Consider the following 21,749-nt stretch of genomic DNA (forward strand, 5'->3'; position numbering starts at 1 on the left):
ACGAAAGAGTGGATGGCCAATTTGACTGTAGGTAAATACCTACATCTTAATGGTAACCAGGAGAGATATAACTATACAAAAGCCATTTGAGTGCAGTGAGCTATGATGATACCACTGCACTCCAGCCTGGGTGACAGAGCCAGACCTTGTCATTTAAAAAAATAAAATAAAGTCATTTTGGGAGTAGAGACAGAGGAGAGGATCTAAATGTAATAGGACCTTTACTTAATACACTGCTTTCAAGTACCCAGCATTCTATCCCATCTTACCAATTTCTTCGTGTATTCATTGATTCATCACACTTTTATTGCCTGTCTCCAATGGCCTTCTCAAAAGATCTCAGAATTCAAAGACAAGCAGAAGAAAAATCACAAAACAGTGTGAGTAGTATATTTAAATTATTTGTTCAACTGTTTGTTCAGCAAATTTTTCTTGAGCATCTACTATGTGCCAGGCCCTGTGCCAGATCCTAGAAATATAATGTCAAGTGAAACAGATATGACCAGAGTCCTACAGTCTAATGGATAAGATTTTCATTAATTAGTTCTGACTGTATGATTATTTAGCTGGGGGATGAAAATAGAATGAATCATGGACTTCCGTAGGGATTTAGGCCAATGTCACATGTCACTGTGGGTCACACAGTTCTTTTCCCATTTGAAAAGAGAGACAGACAGACAGAAGACAGACAGACAGACTAGAGCTTCTCCCAGTTGTCACTCTCTTCCTTGAAAGCTGACACCACTTGTGATTTGAGTCCCCTGAGAATCTTATGGCACTCTGGCCCAGAAGGCAGGAACTGTGCTGCCCGTCTAATTATAGCTGGAAGAGGCGACTTCAGTTTCATGACAGGAAAGAAGGAAGAAATTGGACATCCAATAAAACCAACAAAATTTTGGATGAAAATGAGGCAACATATTTCTAAGCCTGGATGAAAGATGGAAATGATGGAGTGGCTTTCTCCTACCGCATCCCACCACTGCTAAACCACATGAGAACTATTTCTAATAGGACACCAGGAAATCTGCCAAAAGAAACAGTTTCTTAGAGAGGGAGGCTGAGGACTGAGGGTCCTGTCTTATAGATCACCCCAGCTGCCAGGAGAGAATTACTGTAGGATGGAAGGTATTTGTTTACCACAGCCCCTGAAGTCCGCCTCCTCTGGGAGAGAAGTGGTACCAGCCCCCTGGTTACTCATGCAACTCTGTGGTCATATAAATGTCAGTGCTGATTTGTTGAAAGGTCCCTTCACCTGGGATGGAGAGCGCAGCTTGTTTGTCTCTAGTGCCAGTACCTTTTTCAGGCCACCCTATCAGAAACAGTCTTATTTTTGAAACAGTTAAGAAAGGCCTCTATATTTAAAGACTGACTTGAAATCTTTCTTTTTTTCTGTTTAAGTAATCATCAACAGGATTTTTTAAAAAAAAAATTTCCAGCTCTCCTCTCTGGCCCACTTAGTTTTAATTTTGTTTTGTCTAAAACTTATCAAGCGGTGACTTGCTAGGGTGGAGCCAGGTGACAGCTGAGATTAGAAGGCTTTCTGTTCTGGCCTCACAGTGCCTTCTTCTTTCCCATACTATTTTATAAATATATTCAAATAGTCTTAGCCCTGAGAATCTTGGTCACTGACTATCTTGCTTTTCTTCTTCTCCAAATACATACATCTCTAAGAAACTGTCTTTGTTTAGCTTATGATTTTTCAAAAGGAGAAAGGATTTGAATAGTCAGTGTTTTATTTTTATTTGTTTTCTAGGCTCGTTGCTTTGCATTTTTTTCTTATGTTTTCTTCCCTGACACTTTCCTTACTCAGAAACTGCCAGCCTTACCCTGGAATTCTATTCTACCAGAACACTTTCTCCAGTTACGGGCCTCCTAGCTTGTGGATTTTTAGGTTTGTGTTTAAGACACTTGCATCACTTTGAGAAAAGTTTGAGAAAGCAGAAAAAGGTAAAATACGAAGTGATTAATCAAATGTTTTTGGGAAACACTGATAGGCCATAAAAACCTAAAAAATTCAGGTTGAATACCCGTTATCCAAAAATGCTTAGGACCAGAAGTGTTTCAGATTTGGGTTTTTTTTTTTTTCTGATTTTGAAATAGTTGCATTATACTTACCAGCTGAGCATCCCAAATCCAACAAGCTGAAATGCAAAATACTCCAGTGAGAATTTTCTTTGTGCACCATGTGGGCATTTAAAAACATTTCAGATGTTGGAGCATTTCAGATTTTTGGATATACGAAGCTCAACCTGTAATAAATGTCTTTTTCCCTTACTGTCTCCAGTAGATGGTTTTCTAACCTAGCAGGTTTGTTTGTTTGTTTCCCCAGCCTTGCTTTCTCCAGCTGCCAAGCCTTTGTCCAAGCTGTGCTCTCTTCATGAATATACTCCATTTCACTTTCCATTGCCCCAGCTCAAGTTCTATCCCTTACATGTAACTGTTTCCACTCTTTCCAGACCACATTCATCTTCTCTTTCTCTGAGTCCTGGTGTACAGACATTCTAGTACCTCCTTACTTCCTAGTTGAAATGGTCTCATTCTTCGAATGTATAGTTTGCAAAGTTTCTGGATAACCTATGAGGACCTATGATCTTTTCTTCAAAGAGAATTGCCATGGCACTGTTGATTTTCACTCTTCATTTCTTAGGAAACTCTACCAGTTTCTCAGGTCTTAGGCAGCAGGACCTGGTGAGTCACCTAGTCTAAAAATCTCCATGGGCTCCAGTCATGGAGAGTTTAGGTAACTGAAGCAGGAGCAGCCACCCCGACTCAGTTCCTCACCGATCTCAGCATTTCTGAACACCAAGTCAGCATAGCCAGTGCCCCACTTCGCCGTCACTTATCTTGTGGATTCTGTCTTTTGTTTTTTTGCTTTGTTTCATTGTTGTTGTTTTTTGAGATGGTGTCTCACCCTGTTGCCAGGCTGGAGTGCAGTGACATGATCTCAGTTCATTGCAACCTCTGCCTCCAGGATTCAAGCAATTCTCCTGCCTCAGCCTCCCAAGTAGCTGAGACTACAGGCATGCACCACCATGCCCAGCTAATTTTTGTATTTTTAGTAGAGACGGGGTTTCACCATGTTGGCCAGGTTGGCCTCGATCTCCTCACCTACTGATCTGCCCGGCTCAGCCTCCCAAAATGCTGGGATTACAAGTGTGAGCCACTGCACCCGGCCCTGTCTTTTTTTTTACCCCCAGAGAAACACTGGTAAACAACCCTCTTGCAGGATCAGCCCCTTGTACTCCCACGAAGATTAGTTAATACTGAGATTTGATCTGGTGAGGGTTAGACCAGGTGTAAACTCGGCCTTCACCCTCTGTTAGTGAGGTCTGCTGCAAGCATGCTGTGCCTCAGGATCTGGATATTTGAAAACAGAGTTTGATAAGATAACATCTGTCCCCTCTCCATGAGCAGTGCCTTTGTTTTAGGTGGAGAGATGAACTTCCCTACTAGGCCAGGGAGATAACCTATTGCATAGGAATTGCAAGATAAATAAAACCCAATCTTTACTACCTCTCCACCACCACCTACCAGCTCCCATGAAATGCTCACGGGAACAAGAATACATGCTAGCTCCAGGAAGGTAATCAAGTGAGAATTCACTGAAGAGCTCAAGGGTGCTTCTGTGACTGTTAGAATACTGTTTTCATTATGGAAGCTTCAGTGTGTCACTTGTTTTTGTGGGTAACAGTTATGGTCAAGACCAAAGATAAACAGAACATTTGTCTTTAACATGAACTCCCTGCACGTCTTTGCCAAACCTCCTGAACATGAGATCAGGTTCAATGAGAAGTGCTGTCTACATACCTACATGTTCAGGAATGATATGCCTCTGTCGTGGTTTGAAGGATTTTAGTTATCCAGTTTTTAAGCATATTTTTAAATATAGAAATACAAGGCAGACTGTTTTTCCCATCTACACTCAGATTCACAGATTTTCAATCAAAGCAGAAATATTCAGTTGCTTCTCCTTTAAAAAGCAGACCCAATACAGAGTTTCAGTTTTACAAGATGAAAGGAGTCACGGAGATGGAGTGTGGCAATGGTTGTACAACATTATGAATGTGTTTAATATCAATGAACAGTACACTTAAAAGTGGCTAAGATGGTGAACTTTATGTTATGTGTATTTAACCACAATAAAAATAGTAATTGAAAAAGTAATAAAATAATAAAAAGACCAAAACGTGGACTCAAAAAGACAATGGTTATTTTTTTCTATCACTCAGTGCACTGTTTTACATAGCAGGTGTGCAAAAAAATTGTTCCACATAAATAAATAAGTGCCTATGATGATTCCTGTATGCTTGTTTTATGACTATAAAAAGATCATTGACTCTTTTAAACTGAGTAATGGGCAGAAGTTTTGTCAGTTTTTCCCTTCCTAGCATCCTAGCAGCTTATTAGGTTAAAGAGTAAATACCAGAGCAGCAGGAATATGATAGGATTGTCAAGCAGGTAAAACTGAATATCCATCCTCCTCCCAAGCTATTTGTAAACACCAGCACTCTGTCTGTCGGTTTCCCTGTTTCTTAGATGCTCAGCCTACAGAAGGAGAGAGAGAAATCTGGAACCAGATCAGCGCCGTCCTTCAGGATTCTGAGAGCATCCTTGCAGACCTTCAGGCTTACAAAGGCGCAGGCCCAGAGATCCGAGACGTATGTCAATGATCACGCTGAACTGACAACACCCGAGGAGGGGAAGGAAAACCACACATGCACACAGACACACCCAGCAAGATTAAGTAATAGCTATAGTATTTCCTAGAGTACCAGGAAGAACAAGGAGGGTAATGTGTCCTTAAAAACAAAATGCATGGGCCGGGTGCAGTGGCTCACGCCTGTAATCCCAGTACTTTGGGAGGCTGAGGCAGGTGGATCACCTGAGGTCAGGAGTTCAAGACCAGGCTGGCCAACATGGTGAAACCCAGACTCAACTAAAAATACAAAAAAATTAGCTGGGCATGGTGGCAGGTGCCTGTAATCCCTGCTACTTTGGGAGGCTGAAGCAGGAGAATCACTTGAACCTGGGAGGCGGAGGTTTCAGTGAGCTGAGGTTGCACATCGCACCATTGCACTCCATCCTGGGCAACAAGAGTGAAACTCTGTCTCAAAAAAAAAAAAAAAAAAAGAGCATGAATCGCCCCTTTTATTCCAGTGCATTAATCTGAGCACACAGTGCTATAGATTAATATTACCCATTCTCTTCTCAAACACACAAGTGATATTGCAGGACTCACATTTAAACAATAATGTGTCAATGTGTTATTTCATTTAAGGGAAACAATGTGAAGTCTGTGAACAACAGTTGAAATATGAACCATGAAGTCAGGGTGGACATGTACTTTCTGGCATTTGGTAATTACTCAGGCAGGTTCCACCAGTGTGATACACAACAGCCAAAACCACCTTGCTTTCAGTTTGTCATCTCAAATGTCTTATGAGATTTTCTAAAATTAACAGAAAACAAAACAACAAAAACAAAAAAGAAAATCACCACTTTGACTTTTGCAAAAGAAACTTCACACTCTTTTTATGTGAAAGCATTAGTTTTGTGGCAATACCAACACATACATATACGCATGCAAATACACACATACACACACACACATACGCACACATGCACACAGTACTGCCACTGCCCCCATCCTTCTGAAAAGAACACCACCACCGTCATAATCCTCAAGTTGCTGAAACTCAGACAAGGCGGAGTTTCTAAAAAAGTAACGGTCTAGTAAGAGGTGGTTTTTCTACTTAGGGGTCACCATTTAATTTATACAATTTAGGTAACATGACAAACTGGCAGGAATGCAATACCTATTAAAGATAAACGAAATGTCTACAGAATTTGCACTTTATAATGAGCACAATTCCACTTTAGAGGAGTCTAATGGTGATGGAGAGGGCTGAGTTTCTTCCAATTTAGATGTGAATTTTTTGTATTCAAGATAATAGAAACAAGTAAGATGACACAGGATGTAATTGTAGAGCCATTTGCTGTATGTTCAAGTGTGAAAATTTCCATTCATATTGAGCATGTTGGAGGACCATCCGATGAACCGGTGTTGATTTAAGTAGTATACATCAGCAAAGTATAGCAGGGATTGTATTTTAAACTAAATCTTAGGGCATTTTGATGTGGAGCTTACCACTTCTTTTTAAACAGTCAGCTCTACTGTGTTTTTGCAGGCAATTCAAAATCCCAATGACATTCAGCTTCAAGAAAAAGCTTGGAATGCGGTGTGCCCTCTTGTTGTGAGGCTAAAGAGATTTTACGAGTTTTCCATTAGACTAGGTGAGTATGTATTTGTAGTTTTCATGGCCCACATACAGAGTTCTGTTTTGATGTTTGAGTAGGTAGTGGGAACAGCGTGGCATATTGGAAAATGTCCCACATCCATCCACTGTATCAAATGAGAGGCCATTTATGAGCAACAACTCTTGTCATCTTCATTTCTTTCAATCCACCACAAAGTTCTTCCCCTGAAGTTATTGGCCCATTTAGTGTGTCTCCACTAGTGAGTATCTTCTTGGTCCTGTTCTCATCTGTGTCCAATTCTTAATAGGTTTACTGTGGGCTGATCACATTTCTGAATAACAGAGAAGTTAAAAGATAACAGGTTACCTGCTCACCCAACAAAGAACTTGCTTGTCTGGAGTCATATGATAAATTTAATAGAGTAAAATACAAGAAAAACAATGTAACATTATTTCCTTAAGCTTTAAAAAACTGTGCAAGTACAGGATGGCTTTGTAGATGTTGAGTAATGCCAAATCTGGTTGGAAATAGGATCAATGTGACCAGCAATATGACAAAATCACTCCCCAGGGAGGATGCTTCATTGGTTAATACAGTATATCTTGAATGAGGAAGGCATGTTCTACTCTACTTTTGCCATAAAATGAGTGCCACAGATTAAGAGGAAAACAGAGAACTTGAAATACCTTGGGGGAGTAATGACCGTGATGTTAAGAGGACTAGAAGCTGAGACCAAGGGAAGTACTTGAATGAACCAAACCCGTTTTCCAAGAAGAGAGGGTTTCTGATGACTCTCAGATAGAAGAGAGTAAAAGAGAACATAGACTTCTTTCTATGTTTCCTCAAAGGGTTGACCCAGTGAATGGAAATTCTGAGGAGCCAAAGTTTTGCTCAACAGAAGGAAAACAATTCCTTATGAGAGCAGGCCAAGGTAGAACTGGCTGCCTCAGAAGAGAGTGTGTTCTTACAGATGGAAATATCTCAAAAAGGCCAGAGACATCCCTGTAGAAATGCTATAAAAGTTATGTAAGAACTACATAGAGCAGGTGTCCGCAAACTTTTCTGTAAAGGGCCAAATCATAAATATTTTAGAGTTGTGAGCCGTCCTGTCTTTTTTGCAACTACTCGCCTCTGCCACTCTCATGTAAAGGCAGCCCTAGTCATTACATAACAGAATGAGCACGTCTGTGTTTTAATAAAACTTGTGTTTATTTACAAAACACAAGTAATGGTCCAGATTTGGCTGATGGGTCATACCTTGCCAGTCCCTGCTTTAGAGGGTTGGTTAAATGACTCTGTGCTATTAGAAATATATTGAAGGACAAGCTATAAGGGACTGTTTAGAGAAACAGACAAGTGGGAGTGGTGAAACTGTTGCAAGAAAAATAATGGAGGTAGATAGGGCAATGGGTTCATAGAAAAATATTCTTGGGATTAGGTTAGAATGTAGATGCAGAGAAAAGTCCAACAGGGGCAGAGGTCTTTCCCTGCAGAGCCGGCCATCTAACCCGTGTGTTTAGGGCACTGTCTCATCGCATCCTGAATCATGAATGGCTGTCTCATGCACGTGACCTAAAAACACATATCTGTGGTTTTCTAACAGTGTCAGAAATTGAGATTACTAAATATGTCCAGGTCCAGCTGAGCTTAGAAAGAAATTTACAAAACACTGTGGCCATGGGGGGTTTCCGCAGGGGAGGCCGCCTGCCCAGCCATGTGGGATTCCTTCTCTTCCTCGTCCACATGCAGTACACCTCACATAGTTATCGGGAGAGACTCAAGCAGGTGATCTCTGAGATTGTCAACTGACAATCTCAGTTGACACTGGGAATTGTGTTCTTTGAAGGACCTCGGTGGGCCACCTCCAACATATCTATTTATCCCTTTGATTTTCAGAAAAAGCTCTTCAGAGTTTATTGGAGTCTCTGACTTGTCCACCCTACACACCAACCCAACACCTGGAAAGGGAACAGGCCCTGGCAAAGGAGTTTGCCGAAATTTTACATTTTACCCTTCGATTCGATGAGCTGAAGGTTAGGCCAAATGTGCTGTGAAAATTTAATAAACTTGTACTGAGTACCTACTGTTTACAGCTGTTCTGTTAGTGCTGTGGGGTGGGTGGGTAGAGAAATGAGTAAGATGTAATTCCTTCCCCAGAGAGACATATAATGTGGTGAGAATTTGCATTCCATGTGGTAAAAGTAATTTAAGATGATGATTTGTATATGGAAATTTTAAATCTGCCAAATGAAATCAGAGAAAACCTTTTCAAGTATCTGTTCCACGTTGAGACCAAATATACTTTCCCTGAAATCTAGCCCACAGGGCATATTTTAAAATAATGAAGTTGTGGGTCCTTATTTCTAACCAGAAGTTGCTTTGACTCTTATGTAACAAAGAGAAGTCCTGGAGTATTTATAAAATCTAGTGTCTGGGCTCCTAATGCATATCCCCCATCTGATACTGAGAGATGACCTTCGCTCTTGTCCTCTGAATTTCAGATGAGGAACCCGGCTATTCAGAATGACTTCAGCTACTACAGAAGAACAATCAGTCGCAACCGCATCAACAACATGCACGTGAGTCCCTGGGTCGCCTTGACCTTTGCACCCTTCTCCACGACTCTTTTGATTTCTGCATCAGGCAGAGCACAGAGAGAAGACAATGTCCTTGTCTGTAATTCAGTTCCAGAGAAAAGTATTTGGAGCATTTGGACTTTCTCTTTATAAATCCATCTTCTCTTCTTATTTTCATCAGCTAGACATTGAGAATGAAGTCAATAATGAGATGGCCAATCGAATGTCCCTCTTCTATGCAGAAGCCACGCCAATGCTGAAAACCCTTAGCAATGCCACAATGCACTTTGTCTCTGAAGTAAGTGAAGTTGAGCAACGAGGTGCTTTTTTTCTTAATTCCACACAAGAGCTGCAAGCAGGGCTAATGTACATTTGTGTCTCCCATTTAGAACAAAACTCTGCCAATAGAGAACACCACAGACTGCCTCAGCACAATGACAAGTGTCTGTAAAGTCATGCTGGAAACTCCGTAAGTTAAATCAGAGATGTATTCGTGGTTGAGACTTCACCCAGCCAGTGTCTGTTAAGATGATGATGTTAATGATATGTAACATTTGGGTCAACACCCTAAAGTTTTCATGTATATTATCTGCTTTAATTTCATTAAGAACTCTGAGTGGTAGGTGTCCCTATCACTACTGCATAGCTGAAGAAGCTGAGGCCCAAAGTGGTTGACTGACTTCCCAACAACTGCATAGCTTGTCAGGTGGCAGAACCAAGGCTCAGATCAAAGGTGCTGTAGAAGATGTGTAAGAACCAAATGGAGGGTGTGTTAAATGATGGGACATCATGATAAATATATTGTAGAGAAGATATAAAACCAGGAGTTGACATGATAAGACTGTTTCAAGAGTGAAAATGGAGGTCTCTCTCTTTCTCTCTCTCTTTTTGTACCTAAACTAGTTGCTACTTGTTAGATTTAAAAATGATTGAGAATATTGAGGATGAAGCAGCATGGTAATCTGTGCTCAAAATTCTGAGTTCCACTTATGGCTGTAGCCCCTACTATGCCTGTAAATAACTGGCCTGACTTCCTGAGCCTCGGTTTCCTCATCTAATGAAGTTCCCATAAGGCCATCTACTTTGCAGAGTCTTTAGGAATACCAAAGCCATCAAGAGTACCTTATAAAATCTGATAGCCTGTTCAAATGTAAGATGGCATTAATTTCAAATATTTCACTTGTACCAAAGTTAAGATTTATCCCAAGGCAGAAATAGTAATCGTCTTCATTGCAGAGCCAATTCATAATGAAATAGATGCTAAGAAAGCCTCTAGAAAAAAAACCTCTAGAATTGGCCTGAATTATCTGAATCATCAGTGACCCTGTCAAGGTAAGTGAACAAAATTCAAACTCTACAAATACTCTTGAATGCTCAATGAATGATACATAGTTTTCTAAGGTATTTTTGCCAATCCAATACAATCTGCAGCCTGTGTTTTAACAAAGGAAGTTACTCCGACTAGAGACATGATAGCTGCTCCGTAGAAATGAGCCTAATTCTTTTTCTCTGTAATGAAGCCATTACTCTCTATAATCTTGGACAGCCAGAGGGACCTGCTATAAAATATTCAAGATTGATAGGTGGAGGAGTGAGGTACATGATGAGCTAGCCTGCTGAAGGGCAGATGAGAAGGGAATTTACTGCCCTTTAATTTACCTTATTTTCACACTGAATTGCTGGTTGAATAGATTCAAGGAGAATTATCATCATGGATTTCCTCAGAAGCATATTAACTGGTTGTTGCAGGTCTGGGATTGTTCCCAAGAGAGGATTGGAGGCATCTAAAGTATCCAGTTGTGGGGCCAAAGAACGCACATGTTCTGACAAGGAAGTGATGCCACTGCTGTTTCTTCTCTTGCAGAGAGTACAGAAGTAGGTTTACGAGTGAAGAGACCCTGATGTTCTGCATGAGGGTGATGGTGGGAGTCATCATCCTCTATGACCATGTCCACCCTGTGGGAGCTTTCTGCAAGACATCCAAGATCGATGTAAGAATAGTTGTGAAATGTGCTTTCCAAATAAGGGCCCATGAATGTTGCCAGACCTTGTTTTCCTTCCTCAGGCATCTCCAGACCTCTCCACTGAGAGTGGTCTTTCTAAGATGCACAGCCCATCCTGGCAGCTGTCCTCACAGCAAGATGTCCAGGCTTTTTCATGTGCTTAGGACAAAACACTCAACCTCAAAAGCATAGCAGCAATGTTACGATGCTGATCCCCTCAGTCTCTAATGGAGCTGAGCAAGTGAACAGTCACTTAGTTGCATGCAGTCCCTTCATTTACCCAGTGTGCTGTACAAATAGATGGTTTCTATTCTATGTGTGTCCTATTGTGAAGAGTTGGGAGATACTGCATTACAAGACATTATGGTCAAATCCCAAGTTACCCTTTCACTCCCTCTCCCACCACTACCTGTTGCTCCACTCATGTCCCATGCCTTTCCTCATCATTTGGATATATGTGATATGTGTGAGTCCTTTCTCCTGCCCAGAGAGCCCTTCCTCTTCCTCTCTGATGGGTGAGTTCCTTTCAGACATGTTTCAAACATCACCTCATCTAAGAACACATTTTCTGCATAGGACAAGCCTTCTTGCTTTTCTGGTCGCCAGAGCACTCACCGTTCTGTATTTTCTGACTCCCTCACAGACAATTTCTTGACAAGGACAGGGACCATAATCTACATACCTCATGTCTGCTCTATTGCCTCACACAGTATCTGGCACATAGTGGGTGGAACTCAACAGACCCCCTGTAGATGTTTTGATGGATGAATGAATGAATGAATGAAGATAATTGAAAACACATGATTTTGGTGCGCAGTTGCTTTGCTGTTGATTGTGGCATAAAGCACACCTCATCTTCATCCAGCACTTGCCTCTAGCACCAACCCAATAGTGTATTCCATGTACTCATTTAAAGCCTTTGAAGTGCAGAATAGCATCTCTTGGTAGTAACTTACTTACTCCAGTATAGCCGAGTCTGGGTGACACACTGTGTTCACTCATCTGCAGAGAACAGTGTCCTGATGCTCTGGCCCTATGCAAGAGAAAGTCTACATGCCCAGGAGGGCCATAGGTCTGAAGAATGCAAGATAATGTATCAATAAAAAATGTAACTTGGATTACTTATTTTAAGGTTCTGAGTTCGTAGTATAGTTAGTCATGTTTCTTCATAGACTCTTTATTATTTTTAATGTAATTATTTCTATGTACCAAGAAAATAAATATTTATGTGAAAAAAATTTTGACACTTAGAAAATCAAGACATAGTAAATTAAATATATCTGTAATAACCTCACCATAGGCAGAGGATCACCATTCATACAACAGCATGCATGTGTACCTTCTTTTAGTGTAGATGCTTGTGTGGACATGTGTGTGGATGTCCTTAACAAATTAGTACCCTGCTTTACGTGCTATTTTGAAACATATTTCATTTACATAAAAGTATATCATGGGCATTTTTATACCAATAAATATTTTTACTGTATCCTTTGTGAGGCTTTAACATTTTCATACTATAAATTGAGTATAAATAACTCTGTAAATATTATTTGACTATGGATTGAGTTCATTACCTGAGACTCATAAGATATTCTCATTACCATAGCCATTTGTTAACTTGTCACAGAGTCAACAATTAAAAATACACTGGGTAAAATTATGCCTTGTAGCCCTAATCTTTAAAAAGCTTGGCTTTATATGTTATTTACGGAGTCTTTCGGTTGAGGCTGTAAACAGTATATCATGTTAAGTCTTCACGCATAGTCTTGATGAAGTTTGCTTTTGTCCGTGGAGGTCAAAAGCACTACGTAAGGTTTGTTCGTATGGATGTTTGCATGTACCTCTAAGAAAGTTTCAGGCTTAATAAGCACGGTAAACCATTTGAGACGGGCCATTTTTTTTAATGACATATAGGGTCTCCATTCAGATACTAGTCTGTTTCTAAGCCAGCAGTTATAGTCACTGGGCTTGTAAATCATTAGGGCATCAGCATCAACTGTGAAAACCCCAGGATCTCTTTGTGAGGGCCTGAGAGAGGCAGGCACTGTGTGTGTACTTACAAAGGGCATGCTTTGGAGTGCAGAATAGACATGCAGTGAGCTCTGGACACCTAGGGGAGGGAGAAACTCGTTTTGCTGAAGAGCAGAGACAGAGGGTGATGTTTGAGGTGGACCTTGGAGAAGATGTAGGATTTTCCCAAAAGGACAGAGGGAAAGCAGAGTCCTCCAGGCAGGGGGAATCATCAAAGTGGCTACCAAGGCGGCACAAGCCATTTATTAAAGAAATGCTAATTGTGGACGCCAGGAAAGGAGGGTTTGGGGAGATGGTGTTTTCAATTGATTTCCTTGGAATCTTTTGAAATGACCCAATAAGTAATCACCTCTTAACCCCTGTCTCCATCTCAGATTTTATCCAGAATTCCAGACCCCATTTCCCATGGACACCTGAAATATGGCCATCCCCAAAACAGAGATTCCCCTCCCCCCACAAACCTGTTCCTTCTCCTGGGTTCCTGTCTCAGGTATTTCATCGTCCTCCAACCAGTGTCTAAGCCAGAGGCTAGAATTGTCCCTGAGAATGAGGAATGGCTTCTTCACCCCATATCTCATCAGTCACCAAATCCTATGGAGTTGACCTCAGATTAGTCCCTGTCTCTCCTCGCTCCTCCATGCCCACTGCTGCTCCCACACCTCACACCCTCAGGGGCTCTCACTGCCCCTTCTCTCTCTGTTCTTGCTTCCTTCTGGTCCTTTTCCATATTAATCGCATCACTAGATTATTTAACACCTATCAAGGATGTTTTCCACAGGTAAAGGCCCCCAGCTCCTGAACATGCTGTCAAATTCACACTGCATCTGGCCCTAACTGCATCCTTGACAGCATCTTGTTATTCATACCTACAGCTTAAATCACCCTAAGTGGAACTCCAGATTCTTAAACAGCATTCCCTGCTCTTCCACCCCTTCCACATCTGCATCCTCACTGCTTCTTAGGCCTGGTTCATAAGAACACTTCCACACTATGATAATCGACTATGGGAGAGGGACAGAATCTCTGCATCCCTGGGCCTGATGCCATCCCAGGTCTGGGGTGGCATATACCTGGCATGCTTGTAGCTTCTCCCAATCCGGTATGCATGACAGACACCTCTCATTTGCCATGACATTCTTTTTTGATGAACCTGTAGTGATCCTCACATGATTCCCAACCCTGTTTTCTGGCAGCCTCCATCAGTCTATCAGGGTCTATCAGGCCGTAAGATAAAACTTTTGACATGCAAGAAGCACAATGATGGAAAATGTTTCTAAGGACTGTTACAAAAGGGGCCCTAAGTATAACCAAATCCAATATATAACAGCATATGAATAGCTTTGCAGAAAGATTCTTGCTTTGCCAAAAAACACTCCAGGATATGCATAATGTAATGTGATCTATATAAATTCAGTTTCCATGCACTTCGCAAGTTATGGGTCAACTATATTATACAGACACAAAAAGCTAAGATACTTGCCTAGGTTTGTGAAGATACTAAAGAAACAAGCATGAAGGAAACTCAGGCATTTAGCATCTGTGAAGTTCACATTCTGAACAGTGGCCCTTCATCAGTCCTCTCAAAGATGGCTGAGACATAGACTTGGACCTCCAGGAGCTCCTAGTCTAGTGAAGAAAGAAGTTGATACGGGCACTAAATTCTCCAAGTTTCTCTGATAAATGACAGAGTCGTATTGGGAGCACAGAAAGGTGTTGGTTGCTTCTACCTAATGAAGGTAGTGAGGTCAGAATAGGATTCCAGGAGGTAATGATCTTCAGCTGGGTCTAAAATAAGTGTTAAGGGTTTGCCAGTCAAACAGGTGAAGGACAGAAAACATTCAGGGCAGAAGAATGGCATAAAATTATTCAGATTTTATTCAGTAAATCTCAACTGAGCACTGAGTGGACGGAAGGCCCTGCATTTGGCTCCATAGTACAAGGCAAGATCAAAGTCTCAAGTCTTTGTCCCTAAAGCCAGGCAAGTGAAATGTACAATTGCAATATAGTATGAAAATTGATAATGATTGCAGTCATACAGAATCCTCTAGAAGCCCAGAGGAACAGCTCACCAGCCTGAGGGGGTATGAAAGCCTGTTGGTCATTTCTGCATTGGATTTCTATGGGAAGATATAATGTGACATTATGGGCACATGTTATTATGGGTATTACTAAGATATTAACAAACATTGTGCTTTCTCCTCCTAGATGAAAGGCTGCATAAAAGTTTTGAAGGAGCAGGCCCCAGACAGTGTGGAGGGGCTGCTAAATGCCCTCAGGTGAGCTTCAACCCTGTGTCAGCTCACAGGGAACAGCCAGCCTTTCAGGGCTATTGCAAATTTAAATACTGTTGTGGATAGCACCAAACTTAACCCTTGCATATTTTAACACATTGAATCTTCCTAACAATCTTTTGAGGTCAGCACCATTTTTATCATTCCCCTTTTTAAAGATGGAAAAAAAATGAGATTTAAGGAAGTCAAATAACTTGCCAAAAGTCACACGGTAAATCGCCAAGCTAGGACCTGAACCCAGGTGTGGGTGACCCCACGGGTCATGGACCTGATTCTCAGCCACACTGCTTTGGGGCTTAAAGAGACTCCTCAGAACAAGAGGCTTCCAGGCTCTCACTTTCCACTTTACCAGTGGTTCCCAAACCTGGCTGCACTTGAGGATTATGTGGGTACCTTTTGAAAACACTCTGTGTGATTCTGACTGCATGTGACTCAGACCAAATGAATCGGAATCTCTGGGCTAGGGTCTCAGGTATCCATTTTGTGTTTCTTTGTTGATTCTAAAGCTCCCCAGGTGGTTCACATGTGCAGCTACCAGAATTGAGAACCCACTGTCTAGATGCCTAAATATTTGGCCAGCTGTGGCATGTTTCAGCTTCTCACTGCTAACAAGTGATGCCTAGGCAGCTGCTTTCTTCCCAGGGATGCATGTTCTTAATCCATTTCAGAGAGGGGATGCTTTTTTTAGCTCTGACACATCTACAAGAATTGGTTGAATCACACTGCTATGTAAATCATTCTGATACTAGATTGCAGTCTAGAAGGTTTATGGTCCCTGTTGTCTTATTCATCTTTGAATCCCTTGAGTTCCACTCAGTGTTGTACATGCAGTAAGTGTTCAATAAGTCTAAGTGGGATGGATCAATAATGCTCTACCTATGTACAACGCTCATGTTTTATACTCCACTTCTAATCATATTGTCTCATTTAATCATCACAAGTCGGAGAGGTAAGGGTGATCTGTTACCCCCACTTAATAAATGAAGAAACTGAGACACACACAAAATGAACAAAATAGACCCTGAGATTGATGCTGTTTTGCTGTGTTGCTAAGTCACCATCCTTTAGAAGAGACTTAGTATTAATATAAGAGCCTTCCAGAGGCTGTGGGAAAAACTGAGGTTTTCTCCTGGTGTCCATTTCACACCCAGGATGACTTTCTATACACATGAATAAGGCTTTAACTTCTGAGTGTGTTGAGCTTTCCAGCTTCATTCAATCAAGCAAAACTCTGTGCTAGGCCCTGAGTCCCATCTGATTTGTTAGAATTTGTGCCTCCTGGAGGCAGTGTGATGATGTCAGAGGAGCACAGGCTTTCCAGATAGCAAAATATAGGTTTGAGTCAGAAATCACAAATCTCAATTCAGTAACCTTGTGATCTGGAATAGATCATTTAACCTCTCTGAATCTTAGTTTTCTTTTCTATAAAATGAAGGCAATAACCTCACCTTTACAAAGTTATTGTAACACGAAACTTAACATGGAGTGCCCATGACCTGGCCAAAGTTTTATTACATGTTAATTCTCTTTTCCTTCTTTTGCATAAATGATTTCTACACCCGGCTATTGTGAGGCTGCAGATTGCACCATTTTTGTGGGTTTGCTTACCAGCATTTGTGCCCCCTTGTGGTGGCAATGAGGTTAATTAAGCATTGCCAGGAAAGTGGAGAACCATAAACATTCCAGTTCTGGGCAATGTTGCTATTGCAAATCTCTATTCTGAAATTTGTGAGTTAGCAGGGGCAGCCTCAATGGTCAGGATACTGCACTCAATCCTGTGAAATCCACCTCCCTAGAAAATGAGACCGCTCATATCTCCTCTGTGTAATTATTTGATTATGTAAAATATCTACTTGGTTTAATAACCATAATACAAAATTCCTTTGGAAGGAAGAATCAAATATTAAATCTGAGATGACTGTGAGCATTGAAGTGTGGATTTTTGTCTAAAGAAATAAGCCCAAATATCCATTGTGTTTCCGAAGGTAAAGATGGGCTGAAGCTTACACAGAGCACTGTTTGCCGCTAACCTCTACCATTCTCTCTCCATCCAGGTTCACTACAAAGCACTTGAATGATGAATCAACTTCCAAACAGATTCGAGCAATGCTTCAGTAGAGCTCTGCTCAAAGAAGAGGATCTATGTGCTGACCTCAGAAGATGTATATGTTTACATAATTTAATACAGATTGATGTTAATACTTGTGTATTTACATAACCGTTTCCTTCTTGTCACTGAAATATATGGACCTTAATTTGTATCCTGACTGACTCAACCCAGCAGAGCATAAATTGACTTGAGAGCCTTACCTTTGATGTCTGAAATGAAACCCCCTTCTCCAAAGGCAAAATTCGGAGACTTTGATCTTTGCTACTGGAGTCCTTTAACAACACCTGTAACGATACAAAATTCCTAATTGTTTGTGGTAGTATTTTAATTCTAGATGTGTTATCTCTCTGGGAAGTATAGTTTATAGAAACACAAAATATTTGATTTCCTGTGTCGGCTCAGCTACAAGAAACACAACTGTTATCTTGACAGAGGAAGAGAGGAATCCAAGAAAAATGCATGTGGAGAATGAAACCCAAGTGTTTTGAATTCAGCACACCCCCTCTCTGTCCTCAGACTGCAGTCCACACGTGCAACTTTTCTGTTTGCACGTGTCTTATTAATCAGCATACTCCTTTTCTGTTTGGATTTATATCCCTCTAATGTTCTCCTTTAATTTCACATGAAAAAAATCTCCTGTATTTTTTTCAGTTAGTGGGAGAGCAGCAGAAATAGATAGATGTGCCGTTGCCACTGGACTGATGAAGGTGGCTGTCTTGGAACTGGGAGACAGGTCCTCAGAGGTGCACTCAGGCAACAGGACAGCCATCTCTCTGCTTCAACCCTCTGCCTACAGGGATTAGGGAAATGGAGCTCTGGCTTTGAAGTTATTTGTGAGTTTAGCAACCTTCCAGTTACCTGCAGAGTTCTGGGTGCACAGCCACCCCTCATAAGAGCCCTGTTCTCTGAAGACCATTCATATGAGAACAAAGGTCTAGGATACTGCATTAGTTACCAGAAAACTAGGGGAATTTAGAGGGGAAAAAAATCCATGTTTTCTGTTTCCCAGGTTTTTAAAAAGTAGCTCTTCCCCAACCCCATTGCTAGCTTGTTGCAATATAAAAGCCCTGGTGCACCTGAATTTACTCCTGGCCTTACTAATGATTCATAGTGTGATCTTGAGAAACGTGTTTAAGCTTTCTGAGTCTTAACCTCCTTGTCTCTAAAATGGGCAATTAAAACAATCTTCAAGAGCCCTGTAAGGTCAATGCCGATAAAATGACTGACTCCGCCCTTCTTCCTTAGTACATAGTATCCAGCAAGCATTTGCCCCACCTTGTCTTGTTGATGAACAATATTATGAAGCCTGCAGTCATTCTCTCTGTACATCAGAGCTTAGTTCGAATGGAATCATGAAAATCTCTGATTCTGACCTCCTAAGGAAAATTGAAACCCAGAGGATGTGGTCATACAGGATGGCTCCCATGTGGGCCTAGAACCCAGGATGCTTCACTCTTGACTCCATGCTCTTCCTTTTATACCATGTGGCTGTGAATACATACTATGGGATGGGATTCAACCCTTCTAAGTAAATCCTCAGTCTGGTCTATGTTGTTACTTGCCTGTTTCCACTAGAAGGAGTCACCCAGGCATTTAGTGAATGATAATCCTAGAAGTTGAGTCTGAGTACATCAGAGTTTGGCATTATTTGCAACATCCCAGGAATGAGCTATAAGACTCCATTGCTTTCTGGACTTCAGTGACCAGCTGATCTTCCCTTGGATCCTCCAATAAAGGGGAAAAAATACTTGTCTTATGTTGTTTTAGCAAGGGAGTTCAGCCAAGTGGCAGGAAAGATTCCCTGGTCTGCATCTAAACATGAGTCAACAGAAGGAAAAGGCTCTTTTCCTTGGAGATTTTCAAGTTGAAAAAGTACAGCTGCTTGGATGGAGGTTCTCTCATCAGAATAGAAATATGCTAGGTGGTCTTCAAGACCTTTTTGAACCTACAGATTCTAAACCTTAGAGGAAGCCAGAATATGTGATCATACCAGGTGAGGAAAGTTAGGAGATATTCATCTTAAGAGATATCCTATTTGGCAGTCACATGTTACACTTGAGCAACAATTGTCTAGACTAGAAATATAGAGCCACACAATATTTATCATCAGTGGGTCAATTTCTCCCCCTCTATCAAGTGAGGAGATTAAGGCTTAAAGAAAGGAAAGGACTTGCCAGCCACCACAGGGCTCATGAGGGGCTTGAACCCATGTCGTGTGTCTCTACCACAGCTGACTCTCAGCTGGCTAATGGAGAAAATGTGAGGAATTACCTGTCAAATTAGATTGAGCTCAGAGTAAATAGATGAGCACATTTATAACTCTAAATTAGACTTTCTATCAAATGGGACCAAACATATGGAAGGGGCTGCTGTCCTGCCTCAATTTAGCCAAGACTCAGCAGTACATGGATTCTGAGAAGTCCAGGGTCTGAATTGTTGTCTCTGATTACTGGAAGGACAGGTTAACTGAATGTCTGTGATCACTAACAGGTGATGGGCTTTGTGCCCACTCCAGAGATATTGTGGGAGACAAATTCTTTTAACAGCCTGTCCTCCCGGCATCAGGAGTCATTGAACAATCATGGATTGTTGTGTTTGGGATTTTTTTTTTTTTTGGCTTTGTTTTTGGTTTTGTGTGTGTGTGTGTGTGTGCTGCATGCACATGCGTCCAAGACTTATGGGTGGTTTAGGGGAAAGTGCTAGCAACAGTGTCAATGTCATTGTTAACTATATTTCATATTTGAGGTCTCATTGTTTTCAAATAAACAGTGTTTTCCATGACTGAGATATTTATTTTTGGGAAAGCAACGAGGTAAAAATTATGTTTCTCAGATGCACTGCTACTTTGGCATTATTACTGTGTTCTTAGAGACTCGTTGTGCACCACTAGGAATTAGTAGTAGAAAAAAAACCAATAACAACAACAAAAAAAAACAACAACTGGAAATGGATGTCTTCACATTAGGGGTGGAGTATTAACAACCAGAAAGAAAGTTTGGATATTACCTTTTAACTACTAGTTAACATCATGCTTGGTCAACATTTGCTCCTAGTTATCACCATTAAATTAAGACCTTAATGGTAAACTGAGGTTACTGATGCATCATCACGTTTAAGTAAAAATAATTTCATGTTTTCCCCAAAGAAAAATTAAGCCTCCCAATCTTAGGATCCAATTGTGCAGTAGAATTCAGAGACTTCTCATTCAATCTTGTATCCTATGCAGCTACAAATATTTTTTAAATGTTAGTAATAAACATTGGAATTTTGTCTTAAAGAGTTCAAAACCTTGGAACCCAGTTTTCTCACTACATCTATAAAGGCCATTACAGACCCAAGGCTGTTTTGAAGTTTTCATATGTTGTTTGCTGAAGTCATTGTAATTTAATTTTTTTTGCCTGCTTTGCCTTTTTTTCTACAGGAGTTTTGAGTGTGAAATGAAAATTAAAGTTTGGTACATATATTTAAAAATGCACTTCTATTTTATATGATGCTTAGGGTTGAGTGGGTGATAAGCACATGATGATTCGTCTACATAGATATTGGCTAGACACGTACTCTGAGAAAATCACACCAGCAGCCCTTCACCTCTCTATACCTGAATTTCTTAAAAAAAAAAAAAAAAAGAAAAGAAAGAAAGTCATACACAAAATGTGTTACTCGTGGTACCAGCTGTCTTTTGTTCATTTTGCAAGAGAACCCTGAATAACAGCCAAAGGCAGGAAATTACCAAAAAAAAAAAGGCAGAAAATGAACAGAGACATGATTGATATCTAGAGACGCCTGAGCCCTACTTGTCGAGAGATGCTAAGAAACACTAATAAGTGATCTTTTGTTCTTTCTTTTGAGTGCAGTACTACTTTATGGGTTTGGCAAGATCAGCGAATAACCGGTTTTATGTTAAGTATGTTTTTCAGACAATGTAAGCCCTGAAATAATTCTTCTAACTCTTCAACTCTGAGGCTTTCCTAGAGCATTGCTTTTAATCCCTGCACTTCTGAAGCTGATCACCTGAGACCTAATTGTGTGTGCTATCAATGGCTCAGAATTCCCAAGAGAGACCTTCCATGATGCCCTGTGCAAAAGACAAAAGCACAATTATTAGGATTATTTGTGACACAAAGGGAAAGAAATAGAAATAGGAATTTTTCTGTAAATTGACAAATGGACAAATTTAAAGAGATAAAACCTAGAAAGAGAGAGAAGGAAAAGGGGCCTTGAAGAGTGTGCATGTGTGTGCCCCTAATTAAATTAGTGTTGAGAGTCAAAGACATGAAAAAATAAGGAAGGGAGAATATGCGTAACTGTCAAGAGAAATACAGATAGTGAGGAATTGATGGATGTGCAATTCAGAATAGTCTTTATACCAGCCAGAAAGTTGACTGTTATTTGGGGTTCTCTTGAAAGGATGGGGATGAGGAGCTCAGCTGACCACATTCATGAAACCTGGTGAATATTTGCAGTCTTTCTTCATACCTGA

The 21,749-nt window shown here is 40.8% G+C and overlaps 1 protein-coding gene across 4 annotated transcripts in view; it reads left to right on the forward strand.

The window, feature by feature from the left end:
* The window catches only part of CYRIA (CYFIP related Rac1 interactor A), a 109,879-nt gene extending 89,139 nt beyond the window's left edge, over positions 1 to 20,740 (forward strand). For all 4 annotated transcript variants that reach the window (XM_031008145.3, XM_055378744.2, XM_055378746.2 and 1 more), the window contains 9 exons: positions 4,537 to 4,658; positions 6,189 to 6,294; positions 8,155 to 8,291; positions 8,760 to 8,837; positions 9,016 to 9,132; positions 9,224 to 9,303; positions 10,699 to 10,825; positions 15,074 to 15,144; positions 17,214 to 20,740. In XM_031008145.3, the coding sequence (XP_030864005.1) occupies positions 4,537 to 4,658; positions 6,189 to 6,294; positions 8,155 to 8,291; positions 8,760 to 8,837; positions 9,016 to 9,132; positions 9,224 to 9,303; positions 10,699 to 10,825; positions 15,074 to 15,144; positions 17,214 to 17,277 (902 nt within the window). In that variant the 3' untranslated portion in view covers positions 17,278 to 20,740. The remainder of the gene's footprint in view (positions 1 to 4,536; positions 4,659 to 6,188; positions 6,295 to 8,154; positions 8,292 to 8,759; positions 8,838 to 9,015; positions 9,133 to 9,223; positions 9,304 to 10,698; positions 10,826 to 15,073; positions 15,145 to 17,213) is intronic.
* The last annotated feature ends 1,009 nt before the right edge of the window (positions 20,741 to 21,749 follow it).

This window comes from Gorilla gorilla, chromosome 12, assembly GCF_029281585.2.
Source record: "Gorilla gorilla gorilla isolate KB3781 chromosome 12, NHGRI_mGorGor1-v2.1_pri, whole genome shotgun sequence".
Classification (NCBI taxonomy): domain Eukaryota; kingdom Metazoa; phylum Chordata; class Mammalia; order Primates; family Hominidae; genus Gorilla; species Gorilla gorilla.